Genomic DNA, 19,870 nt, shown 5'->3' with positions numbered 1-19,870 from the left:
TAGGACTAGGAGCAAAATGCTACTACTTGGTCCTAGCAGCAGCGCCAGAGCCAGGGCACAGCCAGGCAAGGCCATCAGCACGTCCCGGTACCTGAGCTGGCTAGCAGCGGCATGACCCTCGACTCGGAGCCAGCCAGATAGCAGTGTTTGGGCCAGTGAGTGTGTGGGTGCGCGGAGCGGAGCAGAGGACAGGTGTGTGTGTACACACTTGTGGTAGCAGACAAAGGCCTGGACCGACGTGTCGATGCCGATGCAGACAGAGACAGGGGAACAGATAGCATACAGTACAGTGCAGTCGAGTAGAGTAGAGTAGAGTAGAGTAGATGGAGAAGCAGAGCCAAGCGATGGAAAATGTCACGACGGGTGGAGCGGGCAGACAATACGACGAGAGAGCGGCATGCTGGAGCGAATCCGGCAATGGCGTCGGCTAGCTTCTTCGCAACCCCACACCGTCCACGGCCGCCTGCCCCTGACCAGCACAGGAACGCTTGCAGTCGGCAGGCGAGCAGGACGAGTGCGGACAAGTGCAAGACACGAGGCGAGCACGAGAGATGAAGGGACGGCGATCACGGCCGCCTGCCGCCCACTCGTCGCATTGCCATCGCAACGCCGGGCGCTGGGGAACGGAGCAGTTCATGGGCTCTCTGGGCTGATGGATGGGTTGGTGGGTGGAGGCGAGTGCGCAATGCCGTTGTGGCCCTATGGTGTGCTGTGTGTGTGTGCTGTGTGTGCGTGTGTGCGTGTGCAGACTGAGGGCGTGAAACGGGGCCAGCAGCCACTCAGGACCGCTCTCGCCGTCACGCTCGTCTGCTCGCTAGCAGCACACGCAGCACACGCAGCAGCTGGCCGCAGCAATGAGATGGCGGCGCCGCGAGGTGTGGCAGGTAGCCCGGCGTACGCTACCCAGACTACACAGTAGAGGTGTGGGTGGACGGGTGGGTGTGAGCTGAGGCCCTGCCCTGCTGTGCCCTGCCCCCCCGTTCATCATGCTCATCATCATCATCATCATCATCATCATCATCACCACAACGACTATTACGACGACAGCGACACCAGCCAACTAGTCCGTCGACAGCGACAGCACGTTAAATGATGGCATCGTGCACAGGCCCGCCCCACTGACTCGCGCCTTGACTCTGCTGGCTCTGCTGGGTTCCCTGGCCCGTTCCCAGCCCGTGCCCGGTCGTGGTTGTACTTGAAACCTCGACGCCGTGCCAGGGGCCGCGTCCAAAGCTGGAGAGTGCTCTGCAATATATCCACCCACGCCCTATCCCTCCATAATATAGCGCCGGCCTTTCTTACACTTTTCCGCCTGCGGCACACCATCATCCGCCATAATACACCCGCCCACCGCCTGTCACCTCACTCTCTGACACTGACGCCCTCAGCTCGCACCTACACCACACACGCCGTGCAACTCCAGTCTCACCCATCCGCCGGCCTGGCGCCTACCAAGGAACGCCCACCACCCCTCCATACATATACCCCCCACCCACAGCCTGACTGGCGCCTGTCCAACCACCCTCCACTCCACCACCCTCCATTCTGCAACAATGGTCGACGTCGCCGTCACCGCGCAGCTGTCCCAATGGACCTTTGACAAGCCCGAACTCGCGCCCCGTCCCCAGCGTGGCAGCACCGACAGCGCTGCCTCGAGCCCCAACCTGTGCGACGATGTTTCCGACACACTGCGCATCGACACGCCCGCCTCGCAGCAGCCCACCCCACCTAGCGCAAAAGCACCAAAAGTTTTCCAGGAACGCTATCTCTCAAGCGAAGAGGACCTGACGGCCGACGACGGCTCAGCCTCGGGCTCAGACTCGGAATACGACTACGAAGACGCCGTCGTCCACGACATTTCCACCCAAGCTACCGCAAAGACAATGTCAATCTCCAGGTGGGACAAGGGCCGCAGTTGCGACATGGCCGTCGCCGTTGCCTATGCCCACGCCGGCCGCCCCAAGATGGTCGACATGGAAACCGATCGCCCAGCCGTCCAGCAACGAGCCGCCTCCGTGGCCAACCTCATTCCCATTACAGCAGCAAAGAAGCTGCAAAAGGCAGACGAGGCACAGCGCTTCTCTATGAAGGTCATGCCCACCACAAGCATGGCTTCACCCTCGCTCTCTCGTCCCATTTCTCCACCCGCCATTGTCGAGCCACGCCGACCCTCAACCAGTCATAGTCCAATTACCCAAAAGCCCAGCACCTTCACCGACTCGGCTTCCATTTCTTCATCGTTCCAGGCTGCATCAACACGCAGCTACTCACCTGCCTTCAGCGATGCCCCACCAAGGCCCTCGTCCTCAGCCGCTGGGGAAGCTGCATCCGCCCGCTCCTCCCTCTACATGCCCTCGCGCTCCCGCATCGACCTCTCAAAATACCCAACATCACAGTCATACCAACCAGGCCATCGCCAATCGTACCTGCCCCCGCCAACTCCAAACTCGCCCGCTCTTTCCTTCCTCAGTTCAGATCCCTATGAAAACTCTTCGACTAGCCCCGCCTCACCAATTATCAAGAAGCAACCCACGGCCCACCGCCGACTACGTTCCATCTCCATGAAGCTCTCACTCGCCAAGATTGCCATTACACCTGCCAAGAAGCAATTCGACTCGCGCCTGCACGGCAAGGTTCCACCCACACCCATCACCCCGACGCCTCAGACGGCCCCCATTGAGGGCGCGGCAAACTTCGCTGCCCAAAACAAGATTCGCCGCGCGTCTACCATTCTGCGTCCCAAGTCTCGTGGGGGCGAATCGGTACGAAAGACCCCTTCGCCAGACCCTGCACCCCCAGTCCCGCAAGTCAGCACTAGCACTATGCAACAAAAGCGTTCCACCACACTTGGACGCATGACTGCCCGCGGCGCTGATGAGAGGGAGCCCACGCTGGTTCTCCCAGAGTGCCCGAGAAACGAGATGGATCCCAGTTCTAGTGCCAGAAGCCGCGCAATCCGGCGCCGCAAGTCGCTGATGGATTTCATGGATTCGCTGTAAAACCCAGCCGCACTTCAAAGACGCCATTTTTGTTTCGAAACGCCTCTCCTCCCCGCAGTTCCACCAACGCACAGACGACTTGCATGCATCATCCCTGTCGGTTGCGACAATCATCTTTTCTTGTACATTCCCTTACCGCCTAGCTCGTGTATACTTCTATTTTTTCTCTACCTTTCGTCCCGCTACCTATTTTCTACTACAAGCGCGTAATACCTGGCGTACCCTTGGCGCAAACGACCTGGCTTCGTTCGATTTTTGTTTTTTTGTCTTTTTCTCTTTTGCTCCCAATCATCTCGCTTGTCAGAGGTTATGATACCCTCTCTGCTTACTTTTGTTTTGTTATCTTGGCAATCAACGCGAAGTGTTCGCCCGCCATTCAGCAGTAATTTCCTTGGTCTCAGCAAATCTCGCATCTAGGATGCATGCATCTTCAGTCGCATCTAGTCCAGAGCTTGTTCTCGGATATGAAAGACATGATGTCCTTGTTTAGCGTAGCGACAGCAATACAAGTATCTCTGGTCTTCAATAACCTTGGTCCTTGTTAGATATGATGCTTGTGATGATGTTGGTATTGGTGCCACTTACGCACATGTACACATGGCCAGGATGGAGTTGCAACATGGGATCCATGAATAAGTCCGCCGCTTTCCTTCCTATCGCGTTAAACCCCCATGACGTATCCCTGAGGATTCCCTATCTTTTTTTTTCTCTTTAATCACGGCATCAACGGCATCGCCTCACTAACCAAGCATCCATGCAATGACGGCATTACATGTTACTCTACCCCAAACGCGCCAAGACATCCTCCCCTCTCTCTCTCTGACTGCGATTCCAATTGCCCCGCATCAGAAAACGACAAACTTTGGCACCTCGGCACGCCAAGCACCAACCAAAGGCACTACACTTGCAACTTGCAACTTTGCACTGCCTCCATATCCCGTTATCTACATGTCAATCCATTTCCTTTGTTGTAATTGACTTTTTTTTTTAGTTTAAACCGAGCAGAAACGTTTCTTTGCTGCGACAATCTGCACAACGGCTTAATTACGCGTAAGGACTACGTGGACTACCATGGCTTTGTTACCGCGCGACAAAACTGCAGGCTGCGTGTGCGAAAGAGGCGTGGTCGCGTTGACATGGAAGAAGTAACTCCAGTGTACAGTACTCTCTACACAGCTTTCCATACTTGCAATTGAAGGGTGAGGCTGCAAACACAGAACTCGGGTTGGTTGGGCGTCGATAAGAGACGCGTGATGATGTCATTTGTCTGCATTATCTGTCCCTTATACAACCGCAACTTTTTATTTTTGTGTGTGTCTTGGATTTCGATTTACGAGCGTACCCGCGCTATGCGCCGCGTGCAATTCTTGTTTTCCCACTTCTTCTTATCTCTCCCAGTGCGGCGGGAGAGTAGCCGTGTGGGTTTTTCTCCCCCAGTCTTCGTATTTGCGGCCGCCCCTGTTGCTTGGAAGACCCGGGAAGGAAGGCAAAAGTAGGTAAAGATAGACGGAGTGTATAACTCATACGTGTTCTCTTTTCTCTTTCTTCCGCCTCTGTTACAGGATACAAGAAGGGCAGCTGAAGGCATAATAGATCAAGGGTATATGCATGTAAGGCATTGTTGTTATGCTATGTACGTTTGGTGTTTCTACCAAAGTGCCAAGTTCATGCCTTGGAGGCCGGCGGTGGCCCTCGGAAGGGAAAAACACGGTTACTATTAGTGGCACATACACACGCACAAACGCGCGCGCAAACCCGCTAGTACCATCGCGTTTTGCATACGCCTGCTCAACACAGCCACTTTTTGTTTCCCTCCTCAAGGCAAGCCCGCAATTCCAATTGTACATTGAGAAACGCCTTTGCAACTACTATTCCCACTTCCCTCTCTCCGTCTCTAGCCAACCCAAATCACGCCTCCCACTTCCCCCCTCCCTCCCTCCCCTCACGTGTCAGCGCTCTCCAAACCTTCCTTAGATCCGCTCTTCCCTCGTTTACGCCCTCTCACGAATCAAACGAGTCAGCACCAAAAACACCGCATGATTCACGTCTTTCTCTTTTCGCTATTCAATAAACGGGCCGATAGAAGAACACACCCCCTCTCCCCTTCTCTCTCTCCACTTTGACCCTCTTTCTCTCTGCACAGCACAATACACATGCACACACGGACCTGGCGTGGCTTGTGCGCCCCAGAAAAAAAAATACGATGGCATGATCGTTGGTGTGTGGGTCCTTTCTCCGTGTGTGTCTCCACACAACCGGCGCAAAGCGATCATAATGTCCGCTCCCTGTATTTACCACGGCAATACGCGCGCAAGGGAAAGCACCGGGGGGGGGGGGGGGGGGGGGATGGGCAAGGAAGAGCGGTAAGGGACGGATGCGGGTGGAATGGGTTCACACGAAATCTCCGGGATCCTTCTCTGCCTCCCTCTCTCTCTCGCGCGCGCTCCCGAGGGAGGGACCCTTTGATAGTGGTGTATTGCGCAAGTCAAGTTAGTGCGGACCCTGTTTGTTCAAAAGGTGATTTTCGTTTCCGTAGCAGTGTTAGGGGGGGGGGAGTTGTGTTCCATGGATTATGGGACGACAAAAAGGTGATGATGGGTTATTTGAGTTTTCGCTCTCGTTTTATCGTGCGCGCGCGCGCGCGAGAGAGAGAGAGAGGCCAATTTGATATGTTGCCTTTTCATGGTCTTTTTGCAACACGCGTATGCGGAGGAGGTTCGTTGTTGTACCGTAGACGCGCGATAACGCGTTGCTTCCCCCCCCCCCCCCCCCCCCCCCCCCCCCCGATCATCCATCCATCTGTTTTGTTTGTTTGTTTTCCATCCACATACACACACGCGCGCGCACCACCGTTGGACCCCATCAACGCAAGTAATTGCTTTAGCTTTCACCGCTGTTATTACTTTGTACACTGCCCTGGGGTGAACCATTGTCGCCTTTTGCTGAACATCCCCCCACGCTCCCCCCATGATCAGTTCCCTTGGATCCCATCAATCCACATCGTTAGTCTATTTGAAACTAACATTAATCGCTTTTCCCTATTGGCGTTCCCTTGGGGGACTCCGCCCGCGCGCGTGTACCTGACTAGACTGCATAAGTTCATGAATGGGTTCCTCGCACCCCGAACCGCAGCTGTTGGTACCTGCAGCAAATCATTCAGTCCGTGCTCTTTCTTTTTGGCGGAGGGAAGGGAAGGGGCGGGCTGTGTTTTTTTTTATTGGGGGACGGGTTAGAGTTTGATCGTCGCGTTAGGGTTCGGAGTTGTGGAGATGAGGTCGTGTCACGTGAGTGGGATGTTTCTTTCCCGTGCCAGCTTCATGTCATGCTTGTGTCTACCATCGGGAAAAGTTTGGGAATGGGTAATTAATGATGACTGTAGCCCGCGGGTTTCCGTGGACAAGAGTCGGAAATTGTCTTGTTCTTGTTGTCCTTACTTTCTTTTTCTTTTCATCATCACCCAAACATAGTGTTTTGCTTCATTTCGTTATCTTCTTTTTGTATTGGTTGAGTTGCCGCCATGGTTCTTTTCACGTCGGCTGGCAGTGTTATCAAGCCGCACAGCTCATGCTATCCGAATCCGACTAAGATGGGTAAGCGTCTCGCCGGAAGACTCTTTTGCGTCATCTGGCAAACTAAATCGGTTGCGGCCCGCGTGCAGAATCTCGATCCTTGTTCTGCACCAATAGTTATTCCTGACTGCGGCGCTATTATGATCAAGTGTGGTGGGTACGATAGCGTCGGAACTTTGTTCAGGACGTGGTAATCTTAGAATCCTGGTACTTATTCCCGCTACATGTACAGGTCATCTTACTGTAAGATACACTTTCAACTCATCTTATCTTGAACTTAATGGTATGAGGGTGGGCATACGTGGTACGATAGGCTATTCATGTCCATGCGGGATAAATGCAATCATCCGCATTCGGTTCAATTTATTACAATTAGACCGCTGATATGTTCCACAGTCACCGTGTTACATTCATCTTCTCATTGTAAGATGTCTTCCAAGAAACACACTTGAACGGCTCATAGAGAGTGACACTGGCGTGACAAGTTTATTAAACTTAGCTCAAACTGTAGAAATGACGCCTCTACGGCTGAATCACTGACCGGCGCCTCCCGTCACACTATCCTAAGTTGTTAGTTCAACCTTGGCCAATTTGAAGAATTTCTGATGACCATGCCCACAGCAGAGTGCATCATGTCAGCCTGTCTGGATCTGCCTGTGTTGGAACTTTGATGCAAGGCACTAACTACCAACTACTCAAACTGTCTTATCGCGCCTCTGCTGGCGCAATCAGCTGTAAAATACCTTTGTCTAGTAAACGAACCAGTGTAGATTTGACTACTAACAGGGGGCGATGTTTATGTGTCGGCTACTGTCGTTTCAGTGAGTTGCGCACCTTGGATACATGCATACGTTTTCTTGTCAGTGTTTAACTGCTGACGCCGTCATACAGTCACACAATAAGTGGACCTATGCCATGCAAATCGCTTTTCTATGCAGCACATGTTCATACACCCGCTGTCTTTATGCCCGCATCTTATCAAAAATATGAGGCGTACACTTTTCTCACAAAGAGTATAGCGTGCTCTGCCATCGCCAGTCTTTCGTTAACAAGCACCAATCATTAGCCGCCAGTTGTTGCTGCCCCCACCAAGGCTGTCCAACAGCTTCAACTACATGTCTTCAAGCTGCTTTCTTTATACAACATTCTGAAAAGTATTCTAACTCTCTTTGCTCCTGCTCGCCCAAACTTTCCAAAAAGGTCTTCAGAACCTTCTCCGTGCCACCTTCAGCCTTGCCACAGTGAAGATGAGAAGCTCAATCCGCAGAGCAGCGCCATGGTCACACACAAAGATCAAGCATAAACCAGAGAATTTTGTTGAAGATATTAACGCTCCCGTATCGCTGATTGAGGTACGCAGTGATGGCAGTTCATGGAAATCCCAGGTTACAAAAAGTCTGGTTGAGACATACATCCACAATGATTTTCAAACACAACCAAAAACGCAGCCTAGCTCTTCAAAACAGCCAGACCACGAGACAATAAAATTATTGTGTGCATACCTATTCTCAGCTCTAGTAGAAAATTGCTCATAGAATCTATAGCTGTTCACAGCGGGCAGGGCTGTATGATGGTAGCCTAACGCCAATCTCTTTGTCTCTACAAATGTACACATTGATTGCGCCATTTGCACGCATACCAGACGTCTATCCTAGTACACTGGATCAAAGGGCCTTGGTCAGTTCCTTTACACAACCTCAAATACCCGCCCACTTATCCGATTTACCGCTCCACGATATTCGGGAAAACTATCTCAGTGAGTGAGCGAAAACATGCACAGTGAGTCTCTCTAAATACATCCTGACAGGCTTCGTCATACAATCTATTCCTGGGGCGATGAACTATGTATGCGCTGGTCTTTCGCTTACATATCATTTCCCCAGTCGCCAGATGTACATTTTCATGCATGGCTTAGCAACGGAGACTTACGACCGCTTCGCTCGCGATGTCGAAGAGGGTGCTGCAAACGAATCTGCCTTTATAATTCCCAGTATGATTGTTCAACATAACCTCTCCCAACTAGGCAAAGTCATTGACCGGTGGCATGACGAGATCTACTGGCACGAACGAGCGCTAGGCATCCGATACGATCACCATGACAGTATTGACCTGGCGAATCTTGACTTCACGGCACTTTCAAGGACTCTAAATGCAGCAAACACCCAGCTTGCATATATCGCTTGGTCGTGCAAAAGCACTGCGCGTTTGCTTGATTTCCTGAACCAGGTTACAGATCGATATCGACAACAAGCTATGGCCCACGGTGAGCCAGAGAAAGATATTGCGCATATCATAGATTTACTATCGGGGACGCATGAACATCTGCGCGCTTGGAATGCCGGACTGCAGGATAGAACCGAATATCTTTCTAAAAGAGGTCAAGCTTTAGTTCAGACCGTAAGTACTACTGTTGATGGAAATAGTACTGAAAGCCATTCTTATTGTCACAGATATACAGCGGCATTGCTCAACGCGATGCAGCGACCAGTCTCAGTCTGGCCAGTACTAGCACTAGCCTGGCACGATCTTCGCAAAGTGTAGCCATTTCTACATCACGTGATAGTGCCATAATGAAGATCATCGCCGCAATGACAATGATCTTTCTTCCCGCCACATTTACTGCTGTAAGCCATGATTGGGTTGTATGTCGCCGTATGCTTGCTAACAGCTCCCCTCCAGACATTCTTCAGCACCACGTTTTTCGACTTCAACAACGATCTGAATGGGCGCATGTACTCTTCTTGGCTATGGCTATATTTTCTAGTCACTTTTGTACTTACATTCGTAGTCATGCTAGTCACGTGGTGGTTGTGGAAGAAGAAAGAAAAGGAAGTCAATGCATCTCTGGATGCTAAATTAGAAATGTCTCACAGCAATTCGCAAGCGCTGTAAACAAATTTAACTTGAGGAAATCAAAACGCAGATGAGTAAACAAGAGCGAGGTCATGCGTGGATTCAGGGGGAATCTATTGGTACTGGTCCGTTTGCTTTTTGGGGTTTGCATATGTCAGAAACAATGCATGAAGAAAAGAAAAACCGTGGGAAGAGAAAACTCATTAGTCATGAAATGAAAACAGCGGCATGCAAGAGATAGAGAGGGAAAGTGGGTGAACCAGCCAGTTCATGCAGAAATGCTGCAATTATTAATCTCCTTGAAATGGGGCCCTATTCCTACCATAATGCCGAGTGATCATACATACTGGTGCTGAAAGTGAAAACACTACCAAAAGTTGGGTAAGCTGGTGTGTATTAAGCAACTGTCAAATAACATATCTTCGATATTGGGAGCATTGTATCCAATCTGTCACGCGAATAGGAATTCTTGCGGTAACAATTTGTTCTGGCTGCCATGGACGTGTAATTACCGAAGACGAGATATTAATGGGTAAATATCAAATTACATGAATGATATCTTTGAACTGTGGTGGATGATGCTCCCCACATTCACAACTGCCGTCCGCTTCGTCCCCACCTTCGGTACATATATCTACACTTTAATCAAGCATGGACTTTAGCCAAGCGAGAAAAGTCATGGAAGCGAGCAATTCAAAAGAACATCTCGATATGCCTCGTCTTGTAGCTATTTCACAGCAACTTCACTGAATCGCCATGTTGTCTACTATTATCCTTGGCTTTGCACTTGTGACAACAAGCCTCGCCCAAGCACCAGAAGGCCACCGCACTGTTTACATCACCTCAGCCCAAGATGGCAAATTCGTCGTCGTTCCAAAATCGCGCACCGCAGGCGCATCTCTTGTAGTGTAAGTTACCATTGCGCACTCTCTACACATCTAGATTGTGAACATGGGCTAACAAGTCGGCCCACAAGCCAATCTCTGACCAACTCTCCTTCACAAACATGGTATCTTGTTGCACCATCAAACAGCACCTCGATCCAACTTGCCTCCACGACTCTGTGCATGGACGCCGGCCCTAAATCAGGGTGGAAGGATATGGCGCTTGTTTCTCTCCGTGAATGCGCACCCAAGGCTGAGTCTCAGACTTGGATTGCCATGGCTGATGGGCGCATTGCACTCGAGGCTAGTGTGGGTACCAAGCAGTGCCTTGATCTACAATACATCAGAGCTGTGGAAAATAACCCTGTAGGCATGTATAATTGCGCAGGGTTGGGTAACTCGGGAGCGAAGGATAAGGGTATCAATTGGCCGCTTAAGGATGCTTGAGGGGTGCTGCATGTTGAATATGCCAACTGTCGCGATGTAACCAGCGGGAATGATACCGAGTTTCTTTTCTAAAGCCCGCTGTGCTATGACACAGAAGAACTAACTTGCGAAAGAACACATGATTGTCTCAAAATTGATAGGTGGTCTGGAATAGAAGCTGATCACAGGAGTGGCATAGCAACAAACAGCTATTCTAGACTTTAGAGGCCTTATTACGCCTCTCTTCATGCCTCTTCTTGCCTTCTTCCTTTAGTTGAGCATCATCCTTCCGTGCAAGTTCTACCTGAGGCATCAAGAACCAAGCAGCGACGAAGGCAATTGCATTGAGAGCCGCGCCCACAATGAAGATGATTCGAAAGCCGTCCTTGTATGCCAAGGTAAGTGAGACGCGAATCTGATCCATACGCTGTGTTCCTACCGACTCGCGAAATAGGTCTGGCGAGTTAAGAAGTAGGTTCAGTTCTTTTCTGGAGAGGCCGTATGGCGCTAGTGAATGCCGAACAGCATTGTTGACGATAGTTCCTGCAATGGCTAATCCTAGGGTGCCGCCCAGATTGCGTATGAAATTACGTGTTGACTGTATTCAGTGTTAGTTTTTGAGTAATAATGTCAAAGAGGCATAAACATATATCTTACTGTAACGACTGCCATGTGCTTGCGTTCGACTCCTGCTTGTACGGCAATCAGGCTTGGCTGCAGTGTGTTTCCAAGTCCAAAACCAGCAAGAAGGGAATATCCTATCTGCTTTCCAAGCGAAGGACTATCAAGCGTTGATAGTAAGCCCAGCGAAATTGCCCACACTGCCCATCCTACGAGAAGACATTCTCGATAACGTCCAGTCCAATGCACAACAAGACCTGAGAGTGTGCTGAAGAGTGCTATTTTCTATCAGCAACCATCTACTTTTTCCTGGGCAACTAGAGACACCTACTTTGTGTAAGTGTGATAGGTAGCAGCAGTGCTCCAGACTTCACAGCTGAATAACCATATACCAGTTGGTAAAATGATGGAATGTAGAAGATTTGGACAAGAAAGTTCCAACCATTAACAAACATGGTCAACATGGCCCCGTTGACAACCTTGGAGGTAAAGATTTCCACTAAAGATGATCAGTAAAAGTCATTCATAGCAGTTGCATGATAAATGATAGGATCTATCAACTTGATCCGATGCCATAACTTACTCGAAACTAACGGCACACTAGTGCCTTTCCATTGCCATAGGATGAAACCTGCGGAGACTGCTACTCCAACAACAAGAGTGGCGACAACGTGAGCAGATTCCCACGGGTACTCACCACCGGCCCATGTCAACGCCAACTGTTACTGGTAAGCTTTAGCATACTGAATGGAACAGAAGATACATACCACGAGTAGCGTGGAACCGGCAAGGGCTAAGAAAGCTCCAAAAAAGTCGATAGCTGCTACTTTCCTTGTTCTCTTAGCATTAAATTCTGAGACTGATCTAACAACTTACTCTTTCCATGCACCGTGAACTTTGCGTAATGGCATAAAGAAGATCACCGCGCCAGTAGCCAAGAGACTTGTGAAAAGATTTAGCCTGAAGATCCATCGCCTGTGACGCAATCAGCACATGGTGAATTTGGTTCTTTGGAAGGTGTTACCAAGAGTCTGGGCTTTGCGAGGCGAGTGCACCTCCAATGATTGGTCCGATTCCATTGGCTAATGCTACAACAGACCCCTATGGTAACGTGAGATACTTTCTTCGGCATGGATAGCATGTTGACATACCAGTATGCCTTGATACTTGCCTCTTTCACGAAGTGGTACTATATCAGAAACTATTAGTTGTGCGACTGTCATAAGACCGCCGCCTCCAACTCCCGTGAATGCGCGGAAGATGATGAGCTGAACGGCTGACTGTGCCAATGACGCAGCTAATGAGCCGAAGAAGAAGATTGCGATGCCAACGATCAAGATGACTTTGCGAGACCATATATCGGAAAGCCGGCCATACAGTAACTGAAAAGACGTCGATGTGAGAAAGTAGGCGCCTGCAATCCATGCGCGCTCATTGTCAGCGTCAAGAGCTTTGCTGACAATGGTTAAACTTGCTCCAAGAGTAGTCTGGTCTAACAATGCTAGCAAGTCAATACTTGCGCAGGCCAGGAATATCTAGTTTGATGAGCACAGGGAAAGATATTGGATGCAAGCACTCTCACAGTAATGATAGTCTTGACCGGCACATAGTTAGTTTGCTCGTTGAACCTCGGCCCAGTTTCCTCGTCTGATGGGGATGGTTCAACTTCAGGAGTTGGCTTAGTGTCCATGGTGTACTCAAGACCGGGTGCCTCAGTCTCGGGCATTCGATTGAAGAAGAGAGGAGGAAAAGGCAGCCACCGTCGTCACTGCAATCCCTCCAAGTTTCTTAGGGGATGCTATATATCACCGGGCCTGGACATACACAGACAGCGCACACTGTAATTGGAACCAAAGGGCTTAAGAGCACCAATTTCTTATACATAAGGTGCTTACCGGTCTCTGCAAGCCGAGGCCTTTGAAAAGTAGCCCATGTTCGTGTAGTATCGCCGGCACTTGCTCAGGGAATCTTCCAGCAGTCTAGAATTGTGCGTCAATAGATGGCGACAAAAACGTGCGCAAACTTGCTCCACTAAGATGCTCATTGGATGCCAAAGCCCTTAGCGGTGTACTAGTACGGTATTACTACTACTAGTACACGACACACTGGTTCGTCGATCATCAGGCTATACACATGGGTAGTGCATCATGCCCAATCTACATTGCTTTTGAATGGTCTGACCGCTTGCCACTTGAGCACCCTAAAATACACCCCAGCATGCATGGAATGATCGTGGTATTCCGACTTACCAGATAGGACCCATATGTGAACCGGATTGGCCGGAGGTCATTGATGCTGAGGCGAACAGGGAGTACGTACTACCCTGTCAACGCTATTCTGTAAACAGAAAAAACGCCTGTTCACCCTGTGTCTTCGATTCGACACAATGTGCTCAATATGCCTTAGAAACCATCAAGGTATGAACACCGACTATACCGTAATCATGTAACAACTATATTGCAGCGTTATTTTCTCAGAACCATGGTGGATGCCATGGCCCCTACAGCCGCGACCACGGAGTAAAAAATGATGTGCATGTTTTTCGTCCGCATTGGTCGGGTAGGCCCGATGAATGCATTCACTTTAAAGAGGAGAGTTTCTCTACTATCACATACCTCATGCCTTACCCATCATAAATTTATTCGAATACAAAAATGGGTAAACGAAACTATCTGAACGCCTACTCGGGTCCCGATGCGATTCGGAACTATTTTGACCCTGATTGTCAGCCAATGCTTCCACTCGTAGAACTACCACCCAACCTGAACCCATTTTACGATGACGGTGTTCGCATACACGCCAAAATGATGTCCATGCATCCTGCAAACAACGTCAAGGTCATGCCGGCTTTGAATATGTTGGAGAAAGGAGTGCGGCCAGAAAAGTCAAAGACCGTTGTCGAGTATTCAAGCGGATCGACCGTCATTTCACTTGCATTACTTTCACGGATCAACCACGGAATTAAAGACACGCGTGCTTTCTTGAGCAACAAGACCAGCGGCCCTAAACTGCGGCTCATGCAGTTCTTTGGGCTGGACATGTAAGTATGCCGCTGATTCTCCACGGTCCCCAGCTGAACTTTGTGAAAGAACACTATTCGGAGGCCCGTCACAACCCGATCCTACAGATCGCCGCGGAGGTATACAACGGGCCAAGAAGATGGCTGAAGAGGATGAATCAGTCTTGAACTTGAATCAATATGAAAACGATGCAGTATGCTACTTACATGATGCAATACTTTCAGACATTTACTAAATACTGCAGAATTGGCAATCTCACGTCAGATGGACCGGTCCTCAGATCCTCGAACAGTTGCCCAACATTCGACTGATATGTGCTGGTATAGGTACATCAGGTACTATGACAGGCTTAGGACAATACTTCAAGGCTCAGGATCCGTCGGTATTTCGCTTGGGGTATGTTGACGTGCTTGTCATTGGTGCATCTAGAAAAGGAACTAATATACTGCTTAGTGTGTGTACAGCTCCTGGTGATCGAGTTCCTGGCCCCCGTTCTTTTGCGCTACTGGCTCCCGTCGAGTTTCCTTGGCGCGATTCTGTAGATGCTATCGAGGAGGTTGGCTCAAAGGACGCATTCGGCCTCAGCCTGCAGCTTTGCCGCGAAGGCCTTATCTGTGGACCATCGTCCGGCTTCAACCTCAAAGGTACGTCAATCATCTGTTTGTACAGCAATGACTGACAGTAGAAGGACTCTTCAACTACTTGAGCAAGCGAAAAGCGGCTGGTACCCTAAAAGAACTTGCTGGCTCGAACGGAATCATCGATTGTGCCTTCATATGCTGTGATCTCCCTATCCAGTACGTGGATGAGTATTTCGACAAGCTTGGCGCCGAAGCTTTCCCGCCTATTCACAATGAAGTATGGTTATCTTCTCTTTTTTTTCGGTGCAATTCTGACACGGAAACAGAATCTCACAGCAGTCGACCTTTACCGTTACGATGACGCTTGGGAACTGGAGCCTACGCAATTACTTTCGCAATTCACCAGCACAGCGCAAGGTGACAGCAATGAGACGGTCATACTTGACCTACGAAAACCAGAGGACTTCGCCAGGACTCATATACCAGGCTCATGCAACTTACCACTGCAGAGCTGCAATGCCTCTATGCCCAGTCCATTCCTCGATGCTGCAATACTCGAGACTCAATGGAAGGAGCTAGAGGCTACGTTCACGCCCGATCGTATCAGCGCTTACGATCTTGCCGGCAAGCAGGTGTATGTGCTATGCTATGACGGAGACACATCAAGAGTTGCTACAAGTATACTTCGAGCCAGAGGAATCACTGCGAACAGCGTAAAAGGTGGAATCGCTGCAGTGCGAAGAGACATGCCACAACTACAATTGACTGAACGTGGTAGAGAGCTAACGCAACAGAATCGATCGAATCTGTCCAAAGCTGCTACGAAGGAGATGAGAGCAGACTCACTATCACCTCGAGCGCGGGGGCAGACGGGCGTCGTGCTATGAGATTTTGGCATTTTTGTTATTAGCATTACAATCATGAAAAGTCCCTGATCAAGTTTGCGATCATGGGCCAGATTTAGGAACATTAAATTGCGAGAACTGCACACCTTCTCACACATCACGTGCAATCTGTTCTGTTTTGAAAAGTGCAAATCTTCTAGTCTTGATTTCGTTAGCTCGCATCCAAGTGCAAAAAACGCCCGGCGGCCTTCGCGACCTAGGCCCGGCGTTTGTGTTACACAATGGCTAAATCCAACAGAGAACTAGGCAGATCGTGCATAGAGTGTACTAGATCTGCGATCTGAGTTCTAAAGCCCGCGGATAGTACGTAGGCTAGGTTAAGTGAGCCGGACTTACAATGTACATCTCCGCGAAGGATGCAAGTCAACCACAACGCAACATGTACATAAAGCTACGTTGGCAGGACATGTTCGAAAAGTCTCACTACTTCCTTTCTATACTCTTACACCAGATCCAATAATCATTCTGAAGATAAAAGCAGTCACCAACAAAGCCAACACCATGACATCCGTTGTTGCCAAAGAGATTGCCCTAATCACCGGTGCAAATTCTGGAATTGGCTTCGAGATAGCACATCAACTTCTCCAAAAAGGAACGTATCACGTCTTCCTGGGCTCTCGCAACACCAGCAAAGGTTCCGCGGCCCTGCAAGACCTGCAAGCACGCAACCTCCCTGGCAGCGCCGAGCTGATGCACCTCGACGTGCAAAGCGACGACCATATAAATCAAGCCGCTGCATATATTCGAGAAAAGCATGGCAAACTCGACATTCTCTTCAATAACGCCGCCGTCGCGCTTCCAGAAGGCGCAACGGAACGCGAAAGGATGGCTGCAGCCTTCGACATCAATGCCACCGGTCCGTGGCTCCTCACAAAAGCGCTCATACCCATCCTCAAGAAAAGCGAGAACCCCAGGATCATCAATATATCTTCTGGTGCTGGGAGTATCGGTCGGCGACTCTTCCCGGAAAGCCCAATGTACAAGATTCAAGGCATTCCATATCGTGCAAGCAAGGTAGCTTTCAACATGCTGACTGCATGTCTGTACGTTGAGTTTGGACTGGGCGTGAAACAAACCGATGCGACAGAGCCAGAGTCAGGCAAGGACGACACCGGGGCTGTAGGAGGAACAGATGCGAGAATTAAGGTCTTTTGCTTTGACCCTGGGTTCACAGTATCTAACCTTGGGCCGTACAACAAGCAAGAGTTTGGTGCGCGAAGTGCTGAGAAGACGGTCGACAGTATCATGGAACTTGTGGAGGGAAAGAGGGACGCAGAGGTGGGCAAGTTTATACATAATTCTGGAGGCTATCCTTGGTAGCCTAAAGATGATTCCAGGAAGGGAATATTCATGCTGGCAAATGGGATTAAGTTTGATTGGCGGGGTGAATGAACAGGCCCCGCACTTTTAGGCACCCAGCACCTATGTACACAGCCTTACAGTATCGTGTGTTTATCTATAGCACAGTATCATTTTTTATCTACTTCCCTTCCCGACAAATCAGAAACATATGTGATTATAGTTTTCCAGCGAATTTTTCATCTGATCGATCATGACAGTCGCGTTCCACCACCAGCAGCTGGACCAGTCAAGGCGCGAGATCAGGCTTCTAGAGCTACTCCCGAAAAGTCAATGGCCGAACGATTCCCAGCCCGCATGTCGACTATTTCACGCTAGTCTTACCCAGCATCTGCCATACCAGGCCTTATCATATGTTTGGGGAGATACGAACAATCCTATGCATATACTAGTAAACGGATGTACTTTCGAAGTGACCAGGAACCTATTCGAAGCACTGAATGGAATAGTCAAATCAGAGGGTTTCATTATTTGGGTTGATGCGATATGTATCAATCAGGCGGATGATGAAGAGAAAGGATGGCAAGTCGCGTTGATGGGCGACATCTATCGACAGACATCTGAAGTGATAGCGTGGCTTGGTCCGTCAGCGCACAACAGTGATGCTGTTCTGGAACATCTCGATATACTGGGTTCGATTTCGGAATCACTGGGCCTTCCCACAGACACTTCGCCCTGCTTGACCGCGTGGAAAGTAATGTTGGGAATCGCACCGGATGAGGGTGATCTTACTGAGTCCATTTCCAGTCCTGTCGAGCTCTCGATGTCCTCGCACGCATTCAGAATTCTCTTGCATGTTATGGGTGGCTTTGAGTCCCATCGTTATTTGCTGCGATTGTCTGATCTCGATCATCTCTTCAAACGACAATGGTGGAGCCGAATCTGGGTTTTGCAGGAAATCACTTTGCCGGAACAAGCTCGAATGGTGTGCGGAACGAAGGGAATATCCCGCCAACGATTTCACGCTGCCCTTAAAGTTTTTTATGCCTTTGCAGGCATAATTTCAAAGCTAGGAATGCAACACCGGCCATTCTCGGATTACCAACAAGAACTATTCACGATTATGTCTCCAAAGGTTTATCTGATGTTGTCAATGTCTGGAATATATAAACAAAAAGAGTACTCGTTGCTATCAATGCTTCGAACGAACAGTTTTAATAGTTTTGCATACATGGGAAAGGGCGGCCAGGAGCCTCTTGAAGCAACTGATCCACGAGACAAAATATTTGCTCTCCTAGGTCTTGTAAACGACAAGGATAGTTTGGAGGCCTTAGGCGTCTTCCCGGATTACACCAGGTCCAAAGAGGAGGTTTACACGACTACGATGACTGCTATGCTACGCAAAGGCCATATCTCACTTCTCTCAATTTGCTGTGGTATTAAGAGACCAAATGGCCTGCCTTCCTGGGTACCAGATTGGTCTAAACCAGACCCCCCAATGCTGCAGTTAGTTGGTGATGACGAACTTTTTCCAACATATAACGCCTGTGGTTCGAAAAATGAATATCATTTCGTTTTGCCAGGCAAAGACCGCAACCTTGAAAAATTACTGGTATATGTCAAACAAGTTGATGAGGTCTTTCAACTGGGTCACGTCAACAGGGTGTCATCCATGCGCAAAGCCGTACACCCAGTTGAGTGGCTGGGCGTCATGTTGCAACTCACATACTATGTCGAGAAACCATACTTGAACGTCAAGGAGCGCATGAAAACCGCAGCCAGAGCCTCGCACGCAGGTATGAGAATTGGAGAAAACAACATGCTACAAAGAGCACACGAGTTCCCTGAAGCTCTGGCTCTACTAGAAGAAGGGTATCAAAGCTGCACAGAGAACAATGGTTTCCCCGAATTCCAAAATGGGTTGAGAGAACACCCTTTCCAATACAGGATCATGGAATTTCCTTTGCGCATGCATCAAATGCTGGGTGAGATTTTAGGAATAAGTGACTGCAAAGTGCCTCTCATCACAAAAAAGGGTCATTTAGGAATCAGTTGCATGACTGTCGAGAAGGGTGATCTTGTAGTATTGGTCAGTGGAGCACAGACACCTTTCATTATTAGGCGCACAGGAACAAGATACATGGTCGTTGGCGAGGCATACATCGATGGAATGATGGATGGAGAGGCAGCAGAGGGCGGTGAATGGGTTCACATTGAACTTGAATAGCACTCTTATAGTTCAAATAACATGGGTTGAATACATATTCTCCACCAATGTGTTATGCTGAGGCTGTTTGGGCGTGGCTGTTTTCCGTCACTCGATTCAAGTGTATCTGTCTTTTCAAACATAGCGTGCCCTGTAGTGACATAATTCGTGACAGCAGTGTCGAACAAAAACCACTGTGACCAGGAGCTATCCCCATCTTTGCTACGTTACCACTGTGTTTTCTGGAGCTTGTAGAATTGACAGAGACCCACAGAGATTGTGGGGCTAGGAAGGATTGTTTTTGGCATGGCAGGTGCATTTCTACGACACGTATTTACCAGTATATCTTGCTTGCGAAACATAGGTACAACGCGCGGATTCGATGAGCAATCACTCATTGAGTCACCAATGACGCACTTTTGACTGCCCTGCTAAACAGCCATTGTACTTTCGCGTTCGCCACAAAACAAGTATCAACCTTGTCTTTCCTATAAATGCACACTTTCC

The 19,870-nt window shown here is 49.4% G+C and overlaps 6 protein-coding genes across 6 annotated transcripts; 5 read left to right on the top strand and 1 right to left on the bottom strand.

Moving 5' to 3' along the window:
* Positions 1-1,284: 1,284 nt before the first annotated feature.
* On the top strand, positions 1,285-2,999 carry PSV08DRAFT_221511 (uncharacterized protein; the record flags this gene model as incomplete). Its single annotated transcript, XM_014226317.2, has 1 exon — positions 1,285-2,999. The coding sequence occupies exon 1, from the start codon at positions 1,554-1,556 to the stop codon at positions 2,997-2,999; it is 1,446 nt and encodes a 481-aa protein (XP_014081792.1). The 5' UTR covers positions 1,285-1,553.
* A 4,816-nt stretch (positions 3,000-7,815) lies between these two features.
* PSV08DRAFT_370450 (uncharacterized protein) lies at positions 7,816-9,460 on the top strand (the record flags this gene model as incomplete). Its single annotated transcript, XM_014226319.2, has 5 exons — positions 7,816-8,060; positions 8,113-8,324; positions 8,376-8,965; positions 9,019-9,192; positions 9,248-9,460. 5 exons carry the CDS (start codon positions 7,816-7,818, stop codon positions 9,458-9,460), a joined length of 1,434 nt encoding a protein of 477 aa, XP_014081794.2.
* A 717-nt stretch (positions 9,461-10,177) lies between these two features.
* PSV08DRAFT_177076 (ricin B lectin domain-containing protein) lies at positions 10,178-10,752 on the top strand (the record flags this gene model as incomplete). Its single annotated transcript, XM_014226320.1, has 2 exons — positions 10,178-10,329; positions 10,398-10,752. 2 exons carry the CDS (start codon positions 10,178-10,180, stop codon positions 10,750-10,752), a joined length of 507 nt encoding a protein of 168 aa, XP_014081795.1.
* A 15-nt stretch (positions 10,753-10,767) lies between these two features.
* Positions 10,768-13,198, bottom strand: PSV08DRAFT_361500 (major facilitator superfamily domain-containing protein). The gene is made up of 9 exons (XM_014226321.2): positions 12,935-13,198; positions 12,504-12,887; positions 12,377-12,453; positions 12,229-12,327; positions 12,120-12,183; positions 11,936-12,071; positions 11,684-11,851; positions 11,389-11,630; positions 10,768-11,329 (listed from the first exon to the last, which is right to left on the bottom strand). Exons 1-9 carry the CDS (start codon positions 13,076-13,078, stop codon positions 10,946-10,948), a joined length of 1,698 nt encoding a protein of 565 aa, XP_014081796.1. The 5' UTR covers positions 13,079-13,198; the 3' UTR covers positions 10,768-10,945.
* Positions 13,199-13,978: 780 nt separating this feature from the next.
* PSV08DRAFT_221505 (tryptophan synthase beta subunit-like PLP-dependent enzyme) lies at positions 13,979-15,949 on the top strand. Its single transcript, XM_066092169.1, has 6 exons — positions 13,979-14,392; positions 14,442-14,565; positions 14,617-14,768; positions 14,826-15,016; positions 15,055-15,230; positions 15,280-15,949. Exons 1-6 carry the CDS (start codon positions 14,007-14,009, stop codon positions 15,838-15,840), a joined length of 1,590 nt encoding a protein of 529 aa, XP_065949372.1. The 5' UTR covers positions 13,979-14,006; the 3' UTR covers positions 15,841-15,949.
* Positions 15,950-16,359: 410 nt separating this feature from the next.
* On the top strand, positions 16,360-19,384 carry PSV08DRAFT_401187 (uncharacterized protein; the record flags this gene model as incomplete). Its single annotated transcript, XM_014226323.2, has 3 exons — positions 16,360-17,136; positions 17,301-17,304; positions 17,418-19,384. 3 exons carry the CDS (start codon positions 16,360-16,362, stop codon positions 19,382-19,384), a joined length of 2,748 nt encoding a protein of 915 aa, XP_014081798.2.
* Positions 19,385-19,870: the final 486 nt, after the last annotated feature.

Source organism: Bipolaris maydis, assembly GCF_028858645.1.
Source record: "Bipolaris maydis strain C4 unplaced genomic scaffold PSV08scaffold_5, whole genome shotgun sequence".
NCBI classification, from domain to species: domain Eukaryota; kingdom Fungi; phylum Ascomycota; class Dothideomycetes; order Pleosporales; family Pleosporaceae; genus Bipolaris; species Bipolaris maydis.
The sequence above is the reverse complement of the archived record's forward strand: the minus strand, read 5'-3'. Positions and strand labels throughout refer to the sequence as shown.

Excerpts from the sequence above, each read along its gene's own strand:
- PSV08DRAFT_361500 (XM_014226321.2), bottom strand. The coding sequence starts at position 13,078 with ATGCCCGAGACTGAGGCACCCGGTCTTGAGTACACCATGGACACTAAG. Across the intron at positions 12,328-12,376 it reads TCGCAAAGCCCAGACTCTTG|GCGATGGATCTTCAGGCTAA; the intron begins GTAACACCTTCC and ends ATTGCGTCACAG. Across the intron at positions 11,330-11,388 it reads AGCACATGGCAGTCGTTACA|TCAACACGTAATTTCATACG; the intron begins GTAAGATATATG and ends CACTGAATACAG.
- PSV08DRAFT_221505 (XM_066092169.1), top strand. The coding sequence starts at position 14,007 with ATGGGTAAACGAAACTATCTGAACGCCTACTCGGGTCCCGATGCGATT. Across the intron at positions 14,393-14,441 it reads CAGTTCTTTGGGCTGGACAT|AACACTATTCGGAGGCCCGT; the intron begins GTAAGTATGCCG and ends ACTTTGTGAAAG. Across the intron at positions 15,017-15,054 it reads GTCCGGCTTCAACCTCAAAG|TAGAAGGACTCTTCAACTAC; the intron begins GTACGTCAATCA and ends AATGACTGACAG.